This window comes from Neophocaena asiaeorientalis, unplaced genomic scaffold (genome assembly GCF_003031525.2).
Source record: "Neophocaena asiaeorientalis asiaeorientalis breed wild unplaced genomic scaffold, Neophocaena_asiaeorientalis_V1.1 scaffold399, whole genome shotgun sequence".
In the NCBI taxonomy this organism is placed as follows: Eukaryota; Metazoa; Chordata; class Mammalia; order Artiodactyla; family Phocoenidae; genus Neophocaena; species Neophocaena asiaeorientalis.
The window spans coordinates 1,856,894-1,881,151 of NW_020173964.1; the positions used below are offsets into that span (position 1 = coordinate 1,856,894).

At 41.8% G+C, this 24,258-nt stretch overlaps 1 protein-coding gene across 3 annotated transcripts in view; it reads right to left on the reverse strand.

Annotated features, from left to right (window-relative positions):
• The window catches only part of MAST4 (microtubule associated serine/threonine kinase family member 4), a 550,485-nt gene that overhangs the window by 319,925 nt on the left and 206,302 nt on the right, over nt 1-24,258 (reverse strand). The window contains exon 1 of one of the 3 annotated variants that reach the window (XM_024753083.1): nt 2,642-2,656. The exons of 1 other annotated variant lie outside the window; for it this stretch is intronic. Coding sequence is in view for 1 of the 2 variants with exons in the window: in XM_024753082.1 (XP_024608850.1) it covers nt 2,500-2,538 (39 nt within the window). In the remaining variant the exon portion in view is untranslated. Of the gene's footprint in view, nt 1-2,499; nt 2,573-2,641; nt 2,657-24,258 lie in introns of those variants that run through there. One more of the 3 variants, XM_024753082.1, reaches the window with a different exon arrangement.

The window sequence follows — 24,258 nt, forward strand, 5'->3', positions numbered from 1 at the left end:
AATACGGATCTGTTCCAATTCTAAGCATCTAACACTAAGCATCTATTCAGTGTAACAGGCCAATAGACTCTTATTATTAGATAATATATTCTGTCATAATGACCCCTGTAAATAATGCTGTCTTTATTGGTGATTCTTCTAACTTAAAATTAAATTCAAACAACAAATATGGAATAAAAACATAACTATTTCATCTGACTGGTAATGATATGGCATGTTATAAAGAACAGAAATCATCTTTGCTTTCAACAACATAATACTTATTGAGGACCTTCTATATTCTAGCGTATTTATTACATGGCCTTTAACTTTAAAAAATTCAGTTATGTCTATCTCCCATGTAGTATACTCAAAAGTCACATTACAGCATGCATTTTACAGAAGAATAAACAGACACCAAGAGGGTATGTGAGTTGCTCAAGATTACCTAGCAACACAGTCAGAATCAGTCATACAAAAGTGTAAGTTTCAGCCTAGGTTCACTACAGGTATGCCTCATTTACATGTTGAAATGTTTCATATACAGTAGTATGTATTTGTAAACTAACTTAATTTCTAAATTCACTAGGTGGCGTTGTTCTTAAGAACTCTACAGTGACATCATTTGTAATACAAATGTATACTTACACCTTGTATTTTGTAAGTAGTTTCCTAATATTGGAATTTCTGAAAACAGTTACTCTGTATGTGCAATGCCTTTTTAAAAAAATATTGGATATAATGGGAGTAAAAGAATAATAGGCTTTGTTTAAGCCAAAATAAAGTAACTATGAGGTGGCAGAACTTTTATGCACTGTTATGTTGCTATTTCTCACAATGTGGAGAGTTTTATTTCATTTACAGTAGAAAGCAGACATTCTTTATCTATTATATAGTAGAATATGGCAGGTGCAGTAAAAGTAGGTTAAGTACAATGAAGATCTAACAGTCTAAGTACTATATTAACTAGCAATGTTTCCTTTGTTTTGTTGCAAATCTTAGAAAATAGCTTATTTTAAATAGCCACAATAATGATTTCTTTATTTCTAAAATTAAAAGTTCTATGAAATCTATACCCCTCAAAAGCACCCTATATCTCAATCATGTCCTCTGAAGTTGTGATGATATGTATTACAGAAATAAACCACAAAAAAGAGCTTCTTAACAAAAACACATTTTAAATTATCTAAAATGAATTAAAGGAAAGAGAAAACTCTCAGCAGAATTGCCATCAACATAGTAATAATCTGAACCATTAGGAGTTTAATAGAGTTTATCATCTTTTTAACAAAGAGCCTTTCCATATTTAACCAGCGACCCCAGAGAGGACGTGGACCCACACAAACAGCTGTGCATTACCAGAACTTCATAGATGTGATGAAAACAAAGAAAAGGAAATCCACAGCAGTGACTAACCACACTGTACATTCAAAACAATGACCACACTGAAAATCATTAGAGTCAGTCTGTTTACTTAGGTTTGGAACAATAGATGACATTTAACCCCAACTTTTTTAATCCCTCTCTTGTTTACCTACAAATAATCCTTTAGTTTATCTATAATATTAGAATAATATGAATAATATTAGTAATTGACATTTAAAACAAAAAGCAGACAGCTAGCCCAGCTGTGAGTCAAAGACAATTAAGGAGTATCTGAAACATTTCTACATGTGCCGTATATTCGGTCTTCCCAAGCACTTTTTTTTTAATCTCAAAAATAATGAATGAGAGTTTAACAATGGCTAATGATTAGAGTCTTTCACAGAGAAAACTACCACTTACACACAGGAAAAAAGAGTTATCAAGGAGTTAAACGTACTAATTTTGAACATACTCACATTTTGGCTTCCTGAGACTTACAAACGGCCAAGCAGATGTTTTTTCCAAGTTTTCTGATCTGCCAAGTTTTAACTTGGAATACATTTGTATACTGAAGTCACAGTAATTAAATTAGAGAAATTTGGGCACAAAAAGCAAGGCAGTAAGACACATATCTTTCCTCATCTCAACATAAACAAATTACAGGGAACTCTGATTGAGCTGCCAGCAGAAACTTTCATCTCACTGACAGGAGGAAACCTCCCAGCAGCTGCACACATCTGCAAGGCGATCAGATAGATGCTGCGGAGCCCGACACAAAACTGAGTCCCGTGTTCCCAGAACTGAACAGAGTTGCTACCCTTGACAGACTTCCCAGACTTCTGACAGAATGCCCAACTGGCTCATCAGATGTCACTGCCAGCCACGATTTAACTATTCTTAAACAACCAGCAGAAAAAAATAAACAACCAACAAAGTCTCAAACTAAAAGTCCTATCTATTGTCTCTGACAAAAGAGCCTTTCTCGTTGAACCCTGTGATGGGTCACTTAGCTCTGTAACTAGAGACTTAGCGTATTCACGTTGCTAAGAACTGTGCACGTATTTGTGCCCAGTAAAGGAATGAAAAGGGAACTTTGAAATCCTCCACGGCTGGCCACTGGCAACCCTACATTTCAAGAATGGAAGGATCTCCTACCTGGAGCCCTCTTCGTCTTAGAATGCTGGACTCATCCATCTCCCCCTCCGCTTTCTCTGAGCCTCTCACAACAGTCTAGCCATGCTGTACTACCTCTACTTCAGCACGCTAATTCAGAGCCCAGCAGCTGCTAAACACTTACATCACGCTCTAGCTGATTGGAGCCCGGGGTCAGCTGGTCCCGCTTAGTTATTCACTCCAGCAACTTCAGGGATCACGGATGCTTGCAGTTCGGTGGGAGAGCGCAGCAAGTGGGCTCAGACGCCTAATGCATCCATCCAGGCGGAGGAGCCTCTCGCTAGTAGATAGGAAATTGTGGGAGCCCTGTTTTTTCTTCTCCTTCAAAATACTGGCCCTGGCATTCCAGGTGACCAGAAGATGGCTTTCGGCAGTGGCCTCGGGTCAAGCCCCTTCGGAAGCAACTATAAGGTCAAAGTGGCTAAGTAAATCAGCGGTGACAGAAACCTCTGTAAAAGGCAGCTGCTGATTGGGATGGTGAGAAACTAGGGCACAGCTGGCCAGCCAAGCAGCACCACCATGCCTGGCGCTCATCTTTTCTGATGGCATCAAAGTAAAGGAAATGTTGCAGAACACACACGCTGCCGGAAGACCTGAAAACGGAGGGCTCAGGGCGGCTGCTCTCCAGCCACAGCGGGTGGAACACCTTACCCCTCCCAGTGTGAAAGCCAGTTCATTTACATAAATACCTTGCCGGTGGATTCCTAGCCCAAAGATACAGTTTAGATTTTAATTTCCCTTGTGATAACAACTTCGTTCTGTTGATACTGGACCGAAATGTAAAAAGGAAGAAGAAATTCTAAGAGCCATCATTAGTTGGAATAGTAACCTATTTCTAGTCCAGAAGCAACTAAAAAAAAAAAAAAAAAGATTCCCATCATGTGCAATTTCACAGTCTGTTTCAGCTTGTTTACTCCACTCATCCTCATCTTATTTCGATTCAAAGCAACCAAGAGATGAATATTAAGTTTTCATTACAGACCTAGCACAGGAGTAACAATATACGATGCTACCAATTCATAATAAATTACTCCCCCTTGATTTCTCTTCTAAAGATACTTAAATTAAGAGCATAGTATGGTCCTGAGAAGCAGACACTAGGGCTACCTGTAGTTTGTCTCGGAACTACCTCCTTCTTCACTTTATCCCTTAGAAAGTCTTTTTTTCTTGAAAGAAAGGTAGTTAGGAAGGCAGGCATAATTTTTTTTTTTAAATCGGTAATTTCTGCTTTTTACCTAATCCAGATAACTAGCGATTTCTAAACACGGGGGGTGAGGAAGGAAGAGAAAAATGGTTCCTTACCCAGCCACCTGCTATTACACTAGCTTTCTGTCTCTTTCTGCCTGTCAACACACTATTAGGCTTGCCATCAATTGATTAGATTATGTCATTAAAAATAGCTCAGGGATTTATGAATCTAACCACGGAGGAAAATTGATTGCATTTTATGTTCCCAAACCATCTTTGCCTACATCTCCAGACATACAAAGAGAAACCCTGTGAAGAAATGTCACCCCTCCCTCACAGAAGCAACCTCGGAGAAGGGTATCAGGGTATTTTTTCCACTTAGGCGTGCTCATTTGATACCACTTAAAGGAAGAAAACCCCAGAGAGTTTTTGTTCTTGTTCTCAGGTGGAGGAGTAATGCCATCTCTAAAAGCAAAGAGAAAGCACAAACCTGTTTGTTGCTCAAACCAAAATGTATCCCCAAATTCTAGCACAAATGATTTTTAAGATTTTTTAAAACTACATATTTTTGTTTAAATTCAAGGACAAAAAAAGGAAAAAAAAGAAAATCTAGGGGTGGAAGGGAAGAATCAGTGTGCTATCTGTGGGAGAATCTGCAAAGCTGGTGGAAACAGATCCCATCCTTGACAGGCCCACCTGTACTTTAACCTTTTCCTGCAAAAGGAAGGCCAGTCTCTTCAATGAAAAGAAAAGGAATGACAGTTGTTGCCCTTTCTCCCTCAATTCACCCTCCTGAGAGAAGAGCTTAAACAGCTCCTTGAATGTGAAGTGCCGTCTTCAACAAAGTGCCTTGGCAGGGGTTCAGAATATATTTACCAACTTAGATGTCACTGTTATCTGCCCACAGAGGCATAAGAAAGTCCTAACTGAATTTAGGAAAAACAAATCATGACCCAAGAAGCTGAACTTTTAAAAAGCAAAAGCCGAGCATGGTGTCCTTAGACATGCTTGTGATCTGAGGACTGTGATCTTCATTGCGCTTGTCCTTCTAGAAAAAGTGGGGTCTGATGGAGGACATCAAGTTCCCACTAGAGAAAAGGGAAAAGACTTTTCCCCTTCAAATAAAGATCATAGGATGCCAGGAGGGAAAAAAAAGTAGAGCCCAGAAGTATCTTTTCTGTGGCCAACCAAGTAAGCTGGTTGGAAGTGCTATCAGAAGACATTTCGAGGATAGAGTGACAAAAAGTCAGGTGATGTGTATCCCAGATAAGTGGGTTCTGTGCATCTTAGGCACTTGGCACCTAGACCTGTTTGGTGGCTGGGAGTGATAAAAAGGCACTTGGCTAAGGGTGAAAAGTACGTTGCTTAACAAAGGAATATTCTGAGATAAAAATCTAGGTCAGTATTCAACCATTAACTAAGTCTCAGATGAGAATTATGACCATTGCACCATCAAACCTGGTATGAAAAAATATCGATTACCTGTCAAAATGTATCACTTTGAGAAGGGATACACATACATTTTAAAGAAGTAAAACCAGCCAGAGGCAAAAACATTTGGGACAAAAATGAAAGGCTGCTGAAAAGTAACATCAAGCCATAACGGCTTAGCAGAGGGAACAGTAAAACAAAAATTGCTACATTTACCCTTTGCTATATATTTTCTCATCAAGATAAGCCATGTGTTAAAATGCAATAAAAACTTCAAATGATGACACTATTCACAGGTAATAATTAGGAGTTAGTCTAATTTCCATTAATAAACTCAGTTTTCCTGCAATTTTATATCTTCATGTAATATTTTCACAATACTGTGAGTCAGTTCACAAAGTACCAACCTCAACATGTATAGCTTTTACGTGTGTATTCAGATAAAATCTGGTAGGCTTTGTCATTCATTGCAATCTAAATCCAGGAGCTTCACAGTACTTGATTGAAAAAAAATTATTTGTACCGATACACCTCATGCACACTCTACCGTAGGCATAATTTACTTCATAGAATACTCAGCATCTGTGGACACTCTACTAAGGGCCAAATTTAAATTTTATTAATTGTAAAAATTAATTAATAAATGGCTCACAGAAACAAAAACAAGACCAGATCCAGAATGAGAAAAATCAGGGGAGGGATGGGAAGCGTTTGGTTGTTAAGTATTTTCACAAAGGGAAAGGATAAGATTTTGTGATCACTGACGTCCACGTAATGTCATTTGGTGGCAGGATACAGGTTTGTCACCTGATTTACACAGTCCCATATTTCTCACAAATTTAAGAACCAGTTACCGCTCCACTCTAGATCCACATTGGTCACACTACAGTAACTGCACCTTCTGATTTCACCTACTCTTCAGCAACTGAATGTGCACTGGGAAATGGCGGTGAGGAACACCGCGAGGAATTTTTTAAGCACCACGGAAGGGGGACGTTTCCAAACGTAACCTTACCTACTACACTCCACAGGCTAAATCCACTCCCTGCCAGCAGCTCTCAGCCTGTGGCTCCTGGACCACTTATCCAAAAGCCACGGAGGTGACACGTGAGGGATGTGAGAGGGTAAGTTCCTGGTGGAGGCAGGGGCTTCCCTCTCCAGATCTGCCATGACCACAGTCTGTGGTGGGATTTCCCCTTAAGGTCGCTTTGTGTATTTGTAGCAGCGATTACTACTTAGCAAGATAGACAAGTACCCACAAAATGCATTAACTACCATATCTTGTCTGTTACTTTTAGACAACGGACCAAGGATTTGTACATCTCTGTTCATTCATGAGGGAAACCAACATGGCCAAGTGGATAAATCCCTTCATTCATTCATTGATTATGTTTTCCACTCACAGATAAATGCCAGTGGCCAATGAGTATGTTGTATTTTTTAAAAGGTAACATAAAGGTCATAAAAAGTTACAAATAAGAAGCAGGTCATTCATGAAAATGTATATAAAGCATCTATTATCGTGAATATTGTTATTCCTGTGTCAATTTAAGTGGTAAAGAGAACAATGAATGCCAGTGTCCAATGTAACTGTGAGATTTGCTCAAAATACATATAAATATTTCAGTGCTTATATTTAAAATCCTTCTTAATTTTAGCACTTTATTTTCCTCCATGTTTTATTTCTAAATAACAATAGCCAACATATATTGAGCACACAGTATATGCCAATCACTGCTCTAAGTACTTTGTACAAGTCATTTCATCGAATTCTTGCAACAGCTCCATGAATTAGCTATATTATCATCCCCATTATACAGAGAAGGAAGCTGACATCAGAGAGGTTAAGTATCTTCCTAAGATTACACAGCTAAGGAAAGGCAGAACTGAGATAAGAACCCTGACCGGCTGACCCTTCAGCTGGGGTTCCTAACAGACCTATTGCCTCTTAGTGCTTAAACAAAGAAGGAAAATGTGCTTTCAAGGTGAATGAAAGGTGTCAGATTTTTTAGCTTCAAAAGGCAAATTACCACATTCTAAGCTGTCAATGGTCAGAACACACCAGAAAAGAGCATTTGGAATCTCTGATTCCATGGCCACGTGTCTCTAAAAGACAAAAGGAGGCGGGTCTCAGCTGCTTTGGGGCCCGAAGGGAGAAAGGTGCCCCTGGGCAGGAGTGGGTAGAGGAAGAGGGCGGCCAGAGAAGAGTTCTGGGGTGTGGCTCTACTTCTTAAATGCATCTGGGCCTCCAGGGGCTCCACTCTTGGAACAACTCTTCACCCTTCTGGGTCCAAAATTATACAGTTCTAAATATAACATGTACTTACTTACAATCAAGTGAATTCCACAGAACTAAGGCCCCCCCTTTCAGTTGTTGAGCCAGTGTACTACACATCCCCATTAATTTGTGGGCTTTTAGCAGCTCTTCACTCTCTAGTCTGATACTCTTCCGTTTTCTGGAATTTACCACTGGAGGCACTCCGTAAATCACTCTTTCCTTCCAGGTGAAATGACTCTGGGCAAAGCTGTCCTGGGCAGTGCTGAGAAGCTGAAAGGGAGGGGAAGTCCCAACCCTGACTTTTCCTTCCGTTTTCCAGAAGTCATGACTCCCCAGAATCCTTAGAAGAAAGTACCCTGCCCTGAGAGCCAGTGCCCAGGGCAGGCTCTACCAGCCAGGCACTCAGGTAACTGAGGGAAAGCCCCTTCACCTTCTTGAGCTTCAGTTTCTTGTTTGTGAAATTAAGATATTACTATGGGCTTCGCAGTGGGAAGCTGGGAAGAGCAGGAGGCCACCTGCTGGGAAATTGCAAAACTGGTCCCAGTGTCCTCAAAGTAGGAGCAGCCCATGCCCCTCACTCTGGACACCTGGTCCCTCCCCTACTGACTCCACAATCAGGACTCCAAACTCCCCTCCCTCCTCCAGGCTATTAGCATCTCATTGAGCATCTGTTTGACATGCCACTCAGCTACCTGCCTGGTTTCAAGCCTCCTTCGCCCTGCCGGGAACACGCGAGAGGCTGAGGGCGAAGCTCAGCTTCCCCGGCAGTCGCTTCCTCATCACTGTGCTCCCAAGTGAGAAAGCAGCGCTCTGACACCAGGGATGTGCTGAAGCATGGGGGCTGAAGAGCACGCTGCAGACTTCAGTGTTAACTCTGAGAGCAGGTTTAATGTCTGGCTACAGTTGACACTTATCCTCATCCCTGCCTAACACCGTGATATTACAGCATTAGTCTAATCTTCAGAAACATTATTTATTAAAGTAACATACAGGGGCTTCCCTGGTGGCGCAGTGGTTGAGAGTCTGCCTGCCGATGCGGGGGACACGGGTTCGTGCCCCGGTCCGGGAAGATCCCACATGCCGCGGAGCGGCTGGGCCCGTGAGCCATGGCCGCTAAGCCTGCGCGTCCGGAGCCTGTGCTCCGCAACGGGAGAGGGCACAACAGTGAGAGGCCCGCGTACTGGAAAAAAAAAAAAAAAAAAGTAACATACAAGTGAACCACAGATGGATCACTAGTGTCATCAGTGCCCAAAAGTATAAAGACACCCAGAAATAGGTTCCATTCCATTTAAAGTCCCAGGAGATACTATGCTCAGGAACAAACACTGAAACTACAAATTACCTTGTCTTATATTTTAAAATGGTCATTTAAAATTGTACAATAAAGTTCAATCTTTATTGAACATTATTGTAAGGTTAAAAAAAAAAATGCAGTTCATATTGCATGTGTCTTTTTCTCCCCAAAGAAAAAAATGTAAACCTGTCAAGGAGACTAAAACAAAGGGCTTGATGCCTTCTAGAGAGAGGAGGAATTTTCCCACTCAAAAGAAAAGAGGGGATCTAACATCATCCCACTGATAATACACCGAAGTCTGAATTTATCCAAAGAGTAGCATTTTCTAAAACACGTTTCATTTAGCAAAAATTGCAGGTGGTGTCAGTAGCAAGGATATGCCTCTGAAATATGCTGCATCCCAGGCTTCCTGCATGGAGCTGCATTTTCCATCCTGCCTGTAATCCTGAAAACTGTTACAATGTATGCAATTGGGGACTTGCACAATTTAACATGCATGATCTCGCTTAAGCCTTTTCACAAGAAAGCTATATTGTCTTGACATCTGCATCACCTTTTAAAATCTAATTATTTCTGGCATATTAGCCATCAAATCACCACTGACAATATGACAGGAATCATGGTACTGAAAAAATTACATCCTAGGAGGAAATAATAAAATATAAATCACATACGTAATTTTCTTTTGAACATTTTAACAATGACACCCTCATATACATATGAAATATAGCAGACTATCCTCATAAATGCCCCAACATCAATCACAGTAGGAAAATATTCTCTACTTTGTGAACACACGGACCCAACAAAACATAGCATTTCTAATAAAACTGGGTAATACAACTTCATTTTTTTCATCGAGGGCATTTATGAAGATCTGACAATGGAAAATAGCTCCAATATTTTTTTTTTTTCAATTATGTTCCTTCATCTCCAAATGACACGACCAACACTGGGACCGTAAACTAATATTTAGCAAACTCCTGTATTTCATATTAATTTAGATGGAGATGGGAGTAGATGAGTGAAGTGACATTGGCCGTACTGCCGGCACAGGGTGCCTGCCCATTGTATGAGCTTCAGACATGAGTATGTCAATCTGTTTATATGCCTGATAATACTCCTGGCATCAACTAAGCGTTGATATTTTATGAGCTTCTGAAACAGGAGATATTCCTAAAATGATTCCTAAAGTGATGAGATCTACCTAGAGATAAAAGATGAAGATTATTTTCAAATTTTGAACTCTATTGTCTATATTCTGAGTTTAAATACAGAATCAGAGATTATAAAAGCACTTTCAGACTACGCATGTATTAAACGTTTCTTTTTTAATCCTACAGTGACAAGAAACTAAGTTCTAGGTTAAACATACTGTTACCTATCTAAACTTCTCAAAAAAAAAAGTAAACACAAGGGGAGAAAAGATAAGGAAAATCTTCTAAGAAGAAAAAATCAAGCTAGTCACCTTGGAATTTAAAAGCTGATTGACCAAAGACAGCATGCTACATAAAATTAGCAAGGGATTTCATACATGAAGTAACCAAGCATTCTTTCTATGTCTCTGTGTTTGCATCGACATGAATTATGATATAGATTTGAAGAGACTTGAGCAAGCTGTTTTAAACCTGACGATCACGTCTAGAACCGTATTCTACCTTGAGGCTCCAGATTAGATGAATTCTGAAGTTTTGCTGCGAACCTCATTCTGATCTTGTTCGGATTACGTACAGAGAGCCAAGCACTTTTGGAGAGGTACGTATAAAAATGATTATAAAAATAAGTGGCTTTCTTTGAGGCAAGCAGGTGGCAGTCAGATGTCCCCCCGAATCCTGGCATCCTACTGCTCCTCACATTTGGTTTGCCTTCCTTTCCATCATCCTGCACTAACACGTCATCCGACTTAGAAGTGAGTAGAAATGGGGCTGTGCCCGCAATTCATTTTCAGTTGACCGACAGTTAAGTACTCCTTGGAACTCTATCATCTAACATGGTAAGCAATGTGAGCTCCACTTCTCTACGATGATATTAACTGTCTTCTACCTTCCCTGAAATGTACTCTTCAGAGAAGTACAAAATGTACTCCAGATTCTACCTCATTAATCCCCATCAGCTTCTTTCGAAGGAGAAAAGGAAGAGACTGGTTCAATTTACCAACAAGGAAAGTGAGGCGATGAGGTTAAAAGAAGAGCCCAAGGTCAAGGGAACAGTAAAAAGGCAGAGCAAACAAAGGAATTCAGGCTTCTCAGGCTGGGTCCCAGTGCCCAAATAGTAGCCACGTTCCAAAAATACCTCCCCTCCCTCCTTCACTTTTGTGGTTCTTCCCACCACTACTTCAACAGCAATTCATGGGCAAGGGCTGCCCTGCAAAACTTTCAAACAGACAAATAAGAAAACCAAACCTGTGCGTTCCCACACATGCGCATGCATAGGGGAGAAACAGAAGCATTAACTGAAGGTCAGACCAAGGAGACCAACTTACGAAGTCATATTAAGCACTACCTGATGACACAGTGCCTCTCTCTCTCTAGTTCAATAAGAGGATGCTGCAAACACAGCGCTTAAATTACAAGTACATACGGGGCTTCCCTGGTGGCGCAGTGGTTGAGAGTCCGCCTGCCGATGCAGGGGACACGGGTTCGTGCCCCGGTTCCGGAAGATCCCACATGCCGCAGAGCGGCTGGGCCCGTGAGCCATGGCCGCTGAGCCTGCGCGTCCGGAGCCTGTGCTCTGCAACGGGACAGGCCACAGCAGTGAGAGGCCCACGTACCGCAAAAAAAAAAAAAAAAATTACAAGTACACGCACCACAGATAAATTGGGTTTTTTGTTTCTGTTTTGTCGTGGCAGAGTTTCTCTCTACACTACAAGAACATATAGTCATGCATCATTACTCAAAATACCATGATCCTTGGGGTCACATTATACATTTAGTCCATGACTCTCATTTAAGACCTTGACGAGCAGCCTCTCCCAGTTTTTCCTTTCTCCATCTCTTAGCCCAAGAATACTCACTTGCCTAGCTTTCTTAATAATATTTTAAATTATAAATGTAATAGATGTGTATTGTGGAACATCTGGAATAGACACCACCATGTCATCTCTAATTTACTGAACAATGATTTAGTACCCTGATTTTTTTTTTTAAACACCAAAATATACATGCACTCTCATATATACAGGACATGGAAATTCCTAAAAAGTGGTCTTGAAAATAATTCTTAAAGTAAAACTAATAAGTGGCTTTCACAGACTGAAATCAGTATACAACAGTCTTCCTAAGGTAGCTGATTTAATTTCTCTCTAGTCTATATGAAAATACAGCAGGGGCTCTGGTGCATTCTCCTTAAAAAATCAAGGAAATCTATCTCAAGTTCTACAGACTGATATAAAGTCACTATGTGCTATTTGAAATCCCCAGCTCATTCATTTATATTCATTAATCTTAATGATATCATTAAGGCACAATGTGTTTCACAGAAACTAATTGTATTTTGCCAGAATCAAACATTAACAATTATGCCTCCCATTATCACCTAATAAAATCATATAAAATTTTAAAAGTCTTAGGCATGTCACTGAATTTTTGGCATGGTAACTGATTTGCATTTTTAATGCTACAATAAATTTACCAGATTATCATCAGTTAGATAAATTGATATTCTTTAAGTAAGGCAGGCAATAGGGAATTCTTCCACTAGAAATCAACAACACTCTACACTTCCTTCCTTGAGATTTACTGAATACAGGCTTAGTCCTCCTTTGTCCCCTTATCTAAAGCTGGCTTTTGTGACACAAGCTAATACCACACAAGAGAACATATTCCTCTTTAATTTTATATACTTATCATCGCTTTAAGAAAAGATAGGAAACTAGGAGATCTAGGCTCTTCAAGTAAAGGAGAAATATCTACCTGGGCAATAAAAATGCCCTGAGTCAGAAGTACATGAATCAACTTGTTTAAATCATTGTATTACTATATATATATATTATGCCCTTGATTCAGAAAGCAATCACTAAGCAGCTGCTATGGGTTAGGTATTAAGATGGATGTTGAGAATAGAAAGAGGAAAAAAACTCAGTTCCATCGGAACATGGTCATGGGATCCTAAGACACATGAAAAAAACAGACAAAGTCCAAGGGGATCAGTGGAGTCACATGGACAAACATACACTCAAGGTGCTGGTGCTGCAAAAGTACCAAGGAAGGATGGGCTCAGAAGGGTGGGTGGAGAATAAGGGAGGTTTGGGGAGAGGAAGTAAATGGGGGTTCCCAAATTTATCTGCACATTAGAATCACTGGAAAACCTTTTATAATTTCCCAAACCTAAAGCCACGCCCAGACCAATTAAATCACAATCTTAGGGGTGGGGGGAGGCATCAGTAGTTTCTGAATCTCCCGAGGTGCTTCCACTGAGCAGACAAGCTTGGGAACCACTGGTCTAAAGGGAGTGGGACTACTAAGTGGGGGAGATAGGGAAGATGACAGGAGCTCAGTGGTAAGAAGGTCTCCACTACTTACCACTAAGCTCCTATCATCTTCCCTATAAGTGATTATTCAACTTGAGAAAAGGGCAAGAGGAGAGAGGTGATGGGAAAGAGCAAGGAAAAGGGAGGATCGATTCCTGTAGCCATGAAAGAACACCACTTTAATCTCTTTTCACCAAAGACTAGTATTTCCACGGAAAGACAAGGCACTTTTTGTACAACCTTCCTCTAAAACTGAAGTTCAGTGAACTGGATAAGTCCTGTCTTGGTCTTACTAAACACATCACTATGACTCAATTATTAAAAGCAAACAGGATCCTTCATCTTTTCCTTCTTGAGGTTTCCCCGATGCCACCAGTACTCCGGTGATGATTTTATACCTCACCTGACAACCTTGGATGCCTGTCACCACTCTCCTCCGAGACAGATAGGAAAGGACATTTGTGAGGAGCCTGTTAATTGTGTTCTTTAACTGTCCTCTAAAGAAAACTGAACACAATAGGACATGCGTATCCTGACTGTTTTATCTATAGAAAATATTAATAGATTAACTCTGATTCCATTTTGTCAAACAATACACAGAGATTCCTTACCTTAAGCCATCAGGAAAGATATAGACTTCTTTAGGGAAAAATGTATAATGCAATTCTAGTACTTTGCTGGAAAGCAGGAATTTTTAAAAAATCCTCACTTGCCTTCTGAAGTGCATGATTTAGAAATACGTTACCAATTCCACTACTCAGTTTTCAGAGGGGACACTTGTATTTAAGGAGTGAAAATGCTGCTTCCTTTGCATGCTTCTGAAGAAGTATCTTTAACTCTCTTTGAGTATAAAAACCATAACATATTCTTAGCATGGAGGTGCTGTTTTGGCGCGTGTTTAATCACACGTACATTAAGTTTCTAACAATGCATTCCAGGAACACGCAGTCTATTCCTTCAAGAAGTTACACCTAACATGTTGCACTAAAATGTTTTTTTTTAAGTTACTGGAAGGAATTTCTCCAGCTCAAGTATTCAGCATTTTCTGAACATAATTCAAACATACAAATCTGATACCTAAACATCTATCATACATTATTCTCTAAAGCTCAAAATGCTATCAAGAGTAACAGTATTCTCTTACTTGTAGCAGTAATCTGCAGCCCAAATGTTGTGGAAAAAATCTCCATGTGACGTGATAAAGGATTTTAATTTCAACCAGACATTAGCTTTTTATAAGTTCTTCCCAACAATTTTCTTACAATGAGAGAGTTAGTTTTACATAGTCCAACTGTTTTTTTTTCCAGTTGACTTCATGAACCACCCTGCACACAGGGCGTACCTTTTGCTCACATGCATTATGAACGCATCTTTTCAAAAAATCCTCCACGTGTTTACTTCTATCAGCTACAAATGAGATTTGCTGAGGCGCCACCTACTGGACAAAACACCATCAGCAACAGTGCACTTCACCTTGATTCTTTCTTCCAGCTTTTAAAACTCTTGATTTTCTCTGAGTTAATGCAGATGAAGATAGGTGAAAATATGTTTCAGAGGAGGGTGATCTAACAAAAAACACAGAGCATGACCCGTCAAGGGTGCTCTAGGTGACGATGTTTTGAATGCTCCTGGTGGGAGTGCTGGCCTCTTATTACCTATCTACAGCTAGCTGCTCATCACGCTTAATGAGGCACAAGGGAAGCAACTAAAGGTCACGAGAGACCCACAAGAGGACGATGCTTGCTTCAGACCAGGATGAAAGTGATCACCTCCCTCCCAAGCTGATGATACACCCAGAGCTCACCCAAGTAACGATTCTAGCTTTTTATAAATGCCATCATGTCAGTGAGGTACGCACCCATCATACACAGATATTTTGATTTCGCAGTGTGTTACTAGGTCAGGTAACAACATAAACCTCTGAAAACTATCCAGAGAGCCTCCTTCCCCGAAGTTCCAGAAGGAGAGAGTTATAAGATGGGGAAAGGCAAATACCACTGTCTGTTCATGTAAAGCTGCCCCTGGAGACCCACCTCTCCTTCCTCTAAACCCCATATGGGCCTGGGCTAGACAAAGAGGACGAGGACCTTTTCAGAGTCTACTGGTCACAATGCCCTTCCAAGGACAACAATGGAAGAATACACCGTGCAATTCCGACTTTGTCTCCCCTTCTATCAGGTTTGCACCTGACATGCCTTCCTTCACTACCAAATACTGCTGACCACGGAATCCTTTTCTGTTTCAAGCCGTCAGACATGAAAATCCTAGGTTCGGAATTAGAACCACCCATTTCTTCTCAATGGGTGAACTATATACCTAATGCCATTCATTGAGCACCTTTATAAAGCTGACAGGTCCCTATCTCCTGCTTTGCCCATTCGGATAATTTGTAAGTGGAAACACACAGCAATGTTGCCAGGCTCAGAAACATTTTCTTCAGAAGCAGTAGGCTAGAGGAAACTCCTTCTTTTTTATTTTTTTTTTGCGGTACGCAGGCCTCTCACAGTTGTGGCCTCTCCCGTTGCAGAGCACAGGCTCCGGACGCGCAGGCTCAGTGGCCATGGCTCACGGGCCCAGCCGCTCCGCGGCATGTGGGTTCTTCCCAACCAGGGCATGAACCCGTGTCCCCTGCATCGTCAGGTGGACTCTCAACCACTGCGCCACCAGGGAAGCCCGAGGAAACTCTTTCTTACATTTGTCTTTCCTTTAGGGAGGAGATACAGCCTGAGAAGCACTAGAATGGCAACTGAGCCACTGAAATCTACTGCAGATCCTCTCACTTAACTCTTGATTGCCCTTGAGAAAGTCATTTAATAAACTGCTTCATCTGATTTGTCTCAGTTTCCCTAAGGGAAGAGAAAATACACTTGCCCATTTTTACCCTCCAATATTTTATTTTGAAATTTTTCAAGCCTACAGAAAAGTTAAAAGAATACAACATTCCTTATAGTCTTCACCAATTGATTCATCAATCGTGAACATTTCCCCTAATGTTTTTTTTATTCTTGCTATCAATATTTGTGGAAATACAATGCAGACAAAAACTGTTTTATTCAACTTAATAGGACAATCTTGACATGAAAAGCTCCACAAGCAGGTGATCAGTGATCATTAGCTATATAGTGAGCAAGGCTTCCCAAGTATAATTTTTATCAGGAATTAGACTTCTTTAAAAAATTAGAACTGCCAAAGAGTTCTCATTAATGTTTTCCAGGAAATGCTTCAGTAAGGACGGCCAGTCAGAGGTGAACCCCAGAATCATTCCACTGCAGAGATGGAAGTCATCCATTCCAAACCCTTCCTTTTAGAGACAGGAAAACTGAGACCTAGTGAGGCTGCTTCTTACCACTATCCACCTTTTATCCACTATAAATAATACACTCACAAGAGTGGTGGGAACGTGAGAAGGAAGACAAGAGAGCCAGGAAGGTGGGACGAAGGGAGTATGAGGGGGAAGCCAGGCGTGGTCAAGGGCAGCAGCTCCCCAAACCCACTGACATTCACCCACGGCAACACTGTCTTCCCAGGGTGATGCAGGACAGCCTTCTCTCCCAAACGTTCAGAATTCCCCTCCCGGCTCCACAGCCTTACATCCCCCTCCTTCAAAGGTCTGACCCTGCGTCACACACTCCAAGCATTTCTGTTTTTCCCCTTTGTCCTTATGCTGTTAATGTCTCTTCTAACTCATCATTAAACACAGGTTCTACGGGAGCAAAGATTCAACCACGGCCAGTGAAGCTTTACCACGGGTAGCTTCGCAAGACAACCGCCTCTCTAAGCCAACCTAGGCAGGGGCCTCTGGAGGACACACAAGGCAAGTTTTACGTTCACTGAGCCAGGTTTCCGGGTTTTATGTCCAAGATGGGATTTCCTCTGTTACTCTGGTCTTCTGCTCAAGAAATACAAATGGCTTTGCTTCTTAAAATTATCTATGGCCACTTTCAGAATCCCTGAATCGATAAGATTAATTCGGCAGCAGAATATGAATTATCAGGAATACATCTATCAATTGTTTCTTGGCATCCTTCTTGGTCCAGCATGGCCCTGTGGTCAGCTCGGCACCCACTGGCTGTGCCGCAATGATGCTTATCGACAGCACGCTAATGCAGAAGATCACACCATTGTCCAGCGGGCCGTCTCCAGCCTTTTATTCTGTTATTTGCTGTTCTCTGCCTCCAGACTCAAACACAGACCTAGGCTGTGGAAAGGTTTATGGTCAGCCATCAATGACTTCATTTGTAAAATCAGAGCACTCCTGAACCCTTCCATAAAATACTTCTAGGAGCTTTGATAAATTATAGCTCATGTACACAATTACAGTATCAATCCCTAACGTCACCAGGTTTTCTGTCAGTCCCTGTTGCATTCACACCTATCTTTTTAATATCTTTTCTCCTTTCTTAGAAAAAGTGTCCAAAAACCTGACAGGCACCATTATTTACGGAGTGTGCAATGCCTTCATCTTCTGAGAGAAAAAAGGTCTTTCTATTCCTTATAACATATCCATTTGGCTTCTTTACAAGCTACTGCACTGGGACCAAACACGTAACTAAATCAAGATGCTGACCAGATTATACTTTCTTGACACGACTGACTAGTAAGACGCTAGCATTCTCACAGCAGATGTCATATAGGTCAGAGATGCAGGGCTTTTCAACTTGTTCGAGAGTTGACCTAGGGACTGCTCGGGTAATTTATATGATGATGTCTCCCAGCCTCTTGTGCACTTGAGTGTGTTCCAGACAATGAACGATGGCGCAACACTTCCCAATTTTTTTTTTTTTTTTTCGGTACGCGGGCCTCTCACTGTCGTGGCCTCTCCCGTTGTGGAGCACAGACCCCAGATGCGCAGGCCCAGCAGCCATGGCTCACGGGCCCAGCCGCTCCACGGCATGTGGGATCTTCCCGGACCGGGGCACGAACCCGTGTCCCCTGCATCAGCAGGCGGACTCTCAACCACTGCGCCACCAGGGAAGCCCCCAAGTATAACTGTTATACTTGGAGCTCCAGACAATGGACGATGAGGTAGATGTGTGCCACTCTTTAAGATCTGTCCATGAATACTTCCCATGCAATTCCTGCCCATATACTATTACTATCTGGGTGTTAACACCCAGGGTGACCTTGGAAAGGATATAAAGATCTCAGAACATCTGTCAGCCTGAGCCCCTGAATGACTGCATGGAACAGAGCACATCTCTGCCAAAATGGCATGTAGGTGAGGAAGAAAAACTATTGTTTATAGAAACAAACAATAACAATAGTAAATAAACTTCTAAGCCATTTCTTCTATACAACGCAATGCACTCCACGTCACTATGATTGAACACTGGGAGAAAACTTACCTCACCAACAACTACAAATCATCCTAAAATAATGTGTGCAAGCATTCTCACAGCAGATGTCATACAGGTCAGAGCTGCAGCACTTTTCAACTTGTTTGAGAGTTGACCTAGGGACTGCTCGGGTAATTTATATGATGATGTAGCCATGTGATGAAATACTGTAGCACAATTAAAATGGACTCAGTAAAGCTGTATGTGCTAATAGGAGAGATCTTCATATTAAATCAAAAAGCTAGGTCCCAGCAGTGTATGAAGTGTTTCAATTGTTTTATTCATGGAGATATACACATACTTTTTTTTCTGCAACAAGTAACAAGAAACAATTACCAATGAGTTATCTTTGGGGAAAGGGACAAGGAGGAGAAGTGAATCTTTTTTTTAAAGGTCCAGAGCCTTTTCTAATATTGTATATGTATTACTTTTTATAAAAATGTCAACAGGGGTAGCAACACAGTGGGTTATTTTTTTTCTTTTTCATACATTTTTGAACAATATTAACAAAAGGTTACTGCTAAAATGTCAATCAGAGCACTGAAGGAAGGATTATATCAATGGAATTGAATGAGCTTTTTTCCCTCCTCCAAGGCAGATTATCCCCCAAATGAGGACACTGTGAGGTGACTGCCCATCGTAACCATACAGTATTGAATTTGTATCGTTGTCATGGATGACTGTAAGGCTTTCCTATCTGTTTATTTGGAACTCAGGGGTACCTATTTGTTTCTTAGAAAAGTGACATACGGCAAGAGCATTTCCAATTAGTGATCGCCAAGGAAATGCCTCAAGAGCCAGCCCCTTATAAATTCTCTCCCAGATGCATTAATACACCTTTCCCTCGGAGCCCAATGCTATTTGTCTAAATGCCACATTCTGTGGGGAGAAAAAGCAGTTCAGTTTCAAACTCTGGAGAAAGGCACCAGGAAAGCAAAATGCAGGGTGAAAGCAGCATCGGCTGGCACACAAGCGGTCTCTGGTGGGTCTGGAGTTAGGAATGCTCTCTCCTAACCCTGGGGGAAATTCTGGGTCTCATTTTAAAAATATCCTCAGAAGAAGAGGATGTCATCAACCTGCTCATCTCCCAATAAAGTACAAAAATGCAGCTTTATGGCTCTGGGCTCATCTCTTTTGCCTGGGTTCAATTTCCACAGCAGCGGAGAAAACGCTCACCCGGGACACAGGCTCCACATCCAATATAATGCAGGCTCTCGCTGAGCTGTTTGAGATTTCGTCTATAACAGCCAAATGCAATTCCACCGGAACACAGAAGTTAAGGCAGAGAGAATGTGTGTTTAAATATTCTGAGATACAAGGGTTAGGCTAGAGCCTCAGGTACCACGACCCAGTGGAGGGCAGAGAGGATGCTGTTAGTGTAAGCGAGGATTCTGGAGCACCTTGCATGTGCTGGTCCTGACTTAGGACAACAGGGGACACAAAGACACAGGCTCCTGAGAATCTGAAATTCACAGCGGGGACAGGCGGGTTAAAAAAATTACAACCAGCCAAACATTCCATCCTAATACATATTTTTAAAAATAGCTGAACACTCTCCTGAATTTGATTTCAACTCTGCATGATCTTCATCTTTAAAGTATTCTGAACCAGGGAACATGACTTATTTGATTTGGGGCTGTGTATTCGACGTTATGTCAAACTGAGTTGCTCAAACACAAACTGAGCTTCGCAAGCCAGAGGGCCTGCCGAGAAATAGGAGAACAGGGCCCAGCATCTAGCATTTTAGTTCCTGCGCCATGCTTGCAGCACTACCCACCAGCCCCTCCGAGTGTTCCTTTGAAAAATTACTAACAGAAAACCTCCGGCAACATTTTGAAGCAGGGCTCCTCAAAACAAAATTACTGGCCAAATATGACTGAGTAATTCGATTCCTGTCTCTGGCTTCGTGAGGTGGAGACCGTTGACGAGCCCAGGATAAGGATGTATCGGATGTTCCCACTTCATGATCGTCTGCAGAGTTGAAAAAGCACTTGACGCAGGAGAAAGGGCAAGGGGAGGCAGGGGTCCTAAAGACCCAGGGTGACACGCTAAACATCATCCTTGGGGCTACAGTCAACTGTTCTGTTCTAGTCTAGCCTCAAGGCAGAGGGAGGTAGACACTGCCATCTAGAGGCATCTAGGGATATTGGCTTAGCAGCACAGTCAACACGAAAGGGCAGTGGAAGTCTTAAGAAAGCAGCTGCCTGAGGGACACACTCGTTCGGGGACAGGTCCCCTGCTTGTGTGAGGAGAGGGCGTGCAAGGAGGAAATGCCCAACCAGACAGAGCCGCTTCAGCTCCACAATTCCCACGAGAGTAAGAATGGAAATTCCTCTGTGAGGGGGAACGTGGGCACGAGGAATGAGGAGAATTGGAAGGGATCACCTGAATAAAAGATGGGTCAGACGTGGCACCCAGGACAGAGGTCTAGCACCTTCTGAGACACAGAAATCTCTAGAGTTCCACTGCCAGGGTTATGAACCACAGACAAGGAAAATGAGCAGAAAGAAAGCCAGAGGGAGAACTTAAAATCTGACAGGTAACAGCCCAAGACTGGCATCTTGGAAAGAAACAAGAGATATGAGCAATGAAAAGTACATATGTGTTGTCATAAGATACTGAGATGCATATAAAGAAAATCTACGTTTAGAGAAATGATGTTAAGATTGGTTGTATATTATACATGATTTCTGTCCCAACCTCTTGAGAACATTTTCTAAATTTCCTATGGGAATTTACCATCCTATGACAGAAAAATAAACCTTACTTTTTTTTTTTTTTTTTTTTTTTGGGGAAAAAAAAAAAACCTTTTTTTTTTTTTTTTTTTTTTTTTTGCGGTACGCGGGCCTCTCACTGCTGTGGCCTCTCCTGCTACGGAGCACAGGCTCCGGACGCGCAGGCTCAGCGGCCATGGCTCACGGGCCCAGCCGCTCCGCGGCATGTGGGATCTTCCAGGACCGGGGCACGAACCCGTGTCCCCTGCATCGGCAGGCAGACTCTCAACCACTGCGCCACCAGGGAAGCCCTAAACCTTACTTTTTTAAGTTAAAGAACACAGAAGTTATCAAATCCTGAATTTCCCAATTGATTGCCTGGATCTAAGATTCCTGGGATAGAAAGCTAAATAAAGTTCTACCTGATGAAAGCTGTGGTTTCATTTGCCCTGGTATCAGATTCCCAATCTTTCCCTCTTAATGAAGACCTTTCTGCACTGACAGGCTCAGATGGTGGTCATTATTCAGATGTGAGTTTGTCACATCCTTTAGCCTTGTGGGACAGGTTATGAACTTCAAACGTTAGTGAGAACTGTGCCACCAGCAACTTCAGCTGCATCTAATTTCATATCAAATTGAGATTTGTTTAAAAGGCCAGACGAGTGGGGACCATTCAATCCTGTTCAAGCCTCTCCCTGCTTCAACAGGACGAGGAATCCAAGGGTTGTCAGGCTGCATGGATGAAAGGAATTATTCCTGTGCGCTGTCAGTGCCCATCCCCTTTCGAGCACATCCTTCTCATCAGCACAAAAGGCAGAGGATGTTCTGAATAACTCAGAATAAAGGCAGTATGGGAAAAGAACTCATGCCAGCAAACTGGTGGGGTAGTTAACTTGTCACTTCTTTTGTGAGCTCTAGTGACACTGCCACCAAAAAAAGCAGAGGACATCTCTAGAGCTAGCATGGCAGTTGGTGGCATTTATGATTTCACAGCTGCAAGTTATAAGGAAGCTTGGTTACTCTCTTCAGGAAATCAAAGAAGCAGCCTCTGAGATTGGCAATGGAGTCTAATCTCCACATAGAGAGGGGGTGCTGAATCGCATACTCCCGACTCCTGTCTCTGAAAGCATCCCCACAGAACTTGGAGACCCGCTATCAGCAAGCTCCGGTTTCTTAGGCTGGTGGCGGCAATAATCCATGAGTCCAGCTCCAGGGAGCAGCCAGGTCCGGGGTTGTGTTGCACAACTCCGCAAAAACAATCCACATTAAAGCCGGGGTGAGTGGTGCCCTGACACCATGAGGTGCACAGGCCAGGAGGCTGAACACGGAACCCCGACAAAAAATGAAACGGTTCTCCCCCCAGGACAACCCAAAACAGCTATGATTTTATAAAAGTAGCAGATGTTTAATGTTTTCACATCAGGGGGACTTCCTGGGTGGTGCAGTGGTTAAGAATCCACCTGCCATTGCAGGGGACATGGGTTTGAACCCTGGTCCGGGAAGATCCCACATGCCATGGAGCAACTAAGCCCGTGAGCCACAGCTACTGAAGCCCACGTGCCTAGAGCCCGTGCGCCTAGAGCCCGTGCTCTGCAACAAGAGAGGCCACCGCAGTGAGAAGCCCATGCACCGCAATGAAGAGTAGCCCCCGCTCACCACAACTAGAGAAAGCCCATGTGCTGCAACGAAGACCCAACGCATCCAAAAATTAAAAATAAATAAATAAATAAAAATAATGTTTTCACATGGGATGATTTTTCCCCCCTCACTGGTTTTCAAAGAAATAAGGAAGTTATTTCCAGAGATAATAAAAATATTAAAGCGAGGGGCAGTCTTTTAAATGTAACTGAAAATAAATTTAACTGCAAGAGTTATGAGGTTCCCCTACCAGCCCACTAGATGTTAGAAATAGCATGAAACTACAGGAGTTAGATTATATGATATAAATACAGGAAGACAAATCAAAGGAGTAGGACAGAGTCAAGGAATAGACCCATAATATACTCAGGAATTTCATATATCCTAAAAGTGGTATTAGAGATTGAAGGAAAGAGAAGTTGTTTGGTAACAGTATTGGAATAATTGGCTAGCCACTTGGAAAAGAGAATAAGCTGAACTTCTCTTTTACTCCTTAATAAAAATAAGTTCCAAGTAGATTAGAGATTTAAATATTAAAAACTAATGCATAAAGATATAAGAAAATATGAAATACTAGTGTTCGAAGCTGAGAAGAAAAAATACTTTTCTAAGCATGACATGAAATCCAGAAGCCACTCAAAATTAATAAAATAGACAAGCCTCTGGCAAAATTAATCAAGACAAAAAAAAAAGAACGAGGGGGAGAAAACACAGCTAAACAACGTTAAGAACAGGAAAGGAGTCAAAACTGGAGATGCCACACAGAATGAACATAATTTTCAAACTTAGTTTAGTTAAACAAATTCACACAAAATACCAAACTGACTCAAGAAGAAATAATCTGAATATTCATGTAAATATTAAAAAATTAGGTCAAAAATGTCCCCACAAAGAAATTATCGGGTGCAGATGACTTTACAGGCCATATTCAGAAAAGCCAAGAAAGAGATCCATCCATTCTTACACAGACACTTCCAGAAATTAGAAAAGGAAGGAACTTTTCCTGAGGTAGTAAAATTATTGTTTAGCAGATACTCCTTACCTCGCACTCCCCACCTCACTGATGCTGGATTTAACTACCCAGCTTTTGCCAATGGGCAGAAGTGATACTGGGTCAGTTCCAAGCCTGATCCTTAAGAAACAGTCAGTGTTTCAGCTCCCCCTTATAGGACCTTCCAACCTCCACCATGGGACAACCACACCCCAGGTAAGTGCTGCTCTTCACCCTGGGCCCCAGAGTAAGACACATAGAGTACATGACTCAGGCCTGCAGACTGGATGGAAGCCAAGCCAACTCACAGGTATGTGGCCCAAAGCAGCCACGCCAAGCCAACCCACAGACCCACAGGAAGAAATAAATATTACTGATGACTGCAACTGAGGAATTGTGCTTT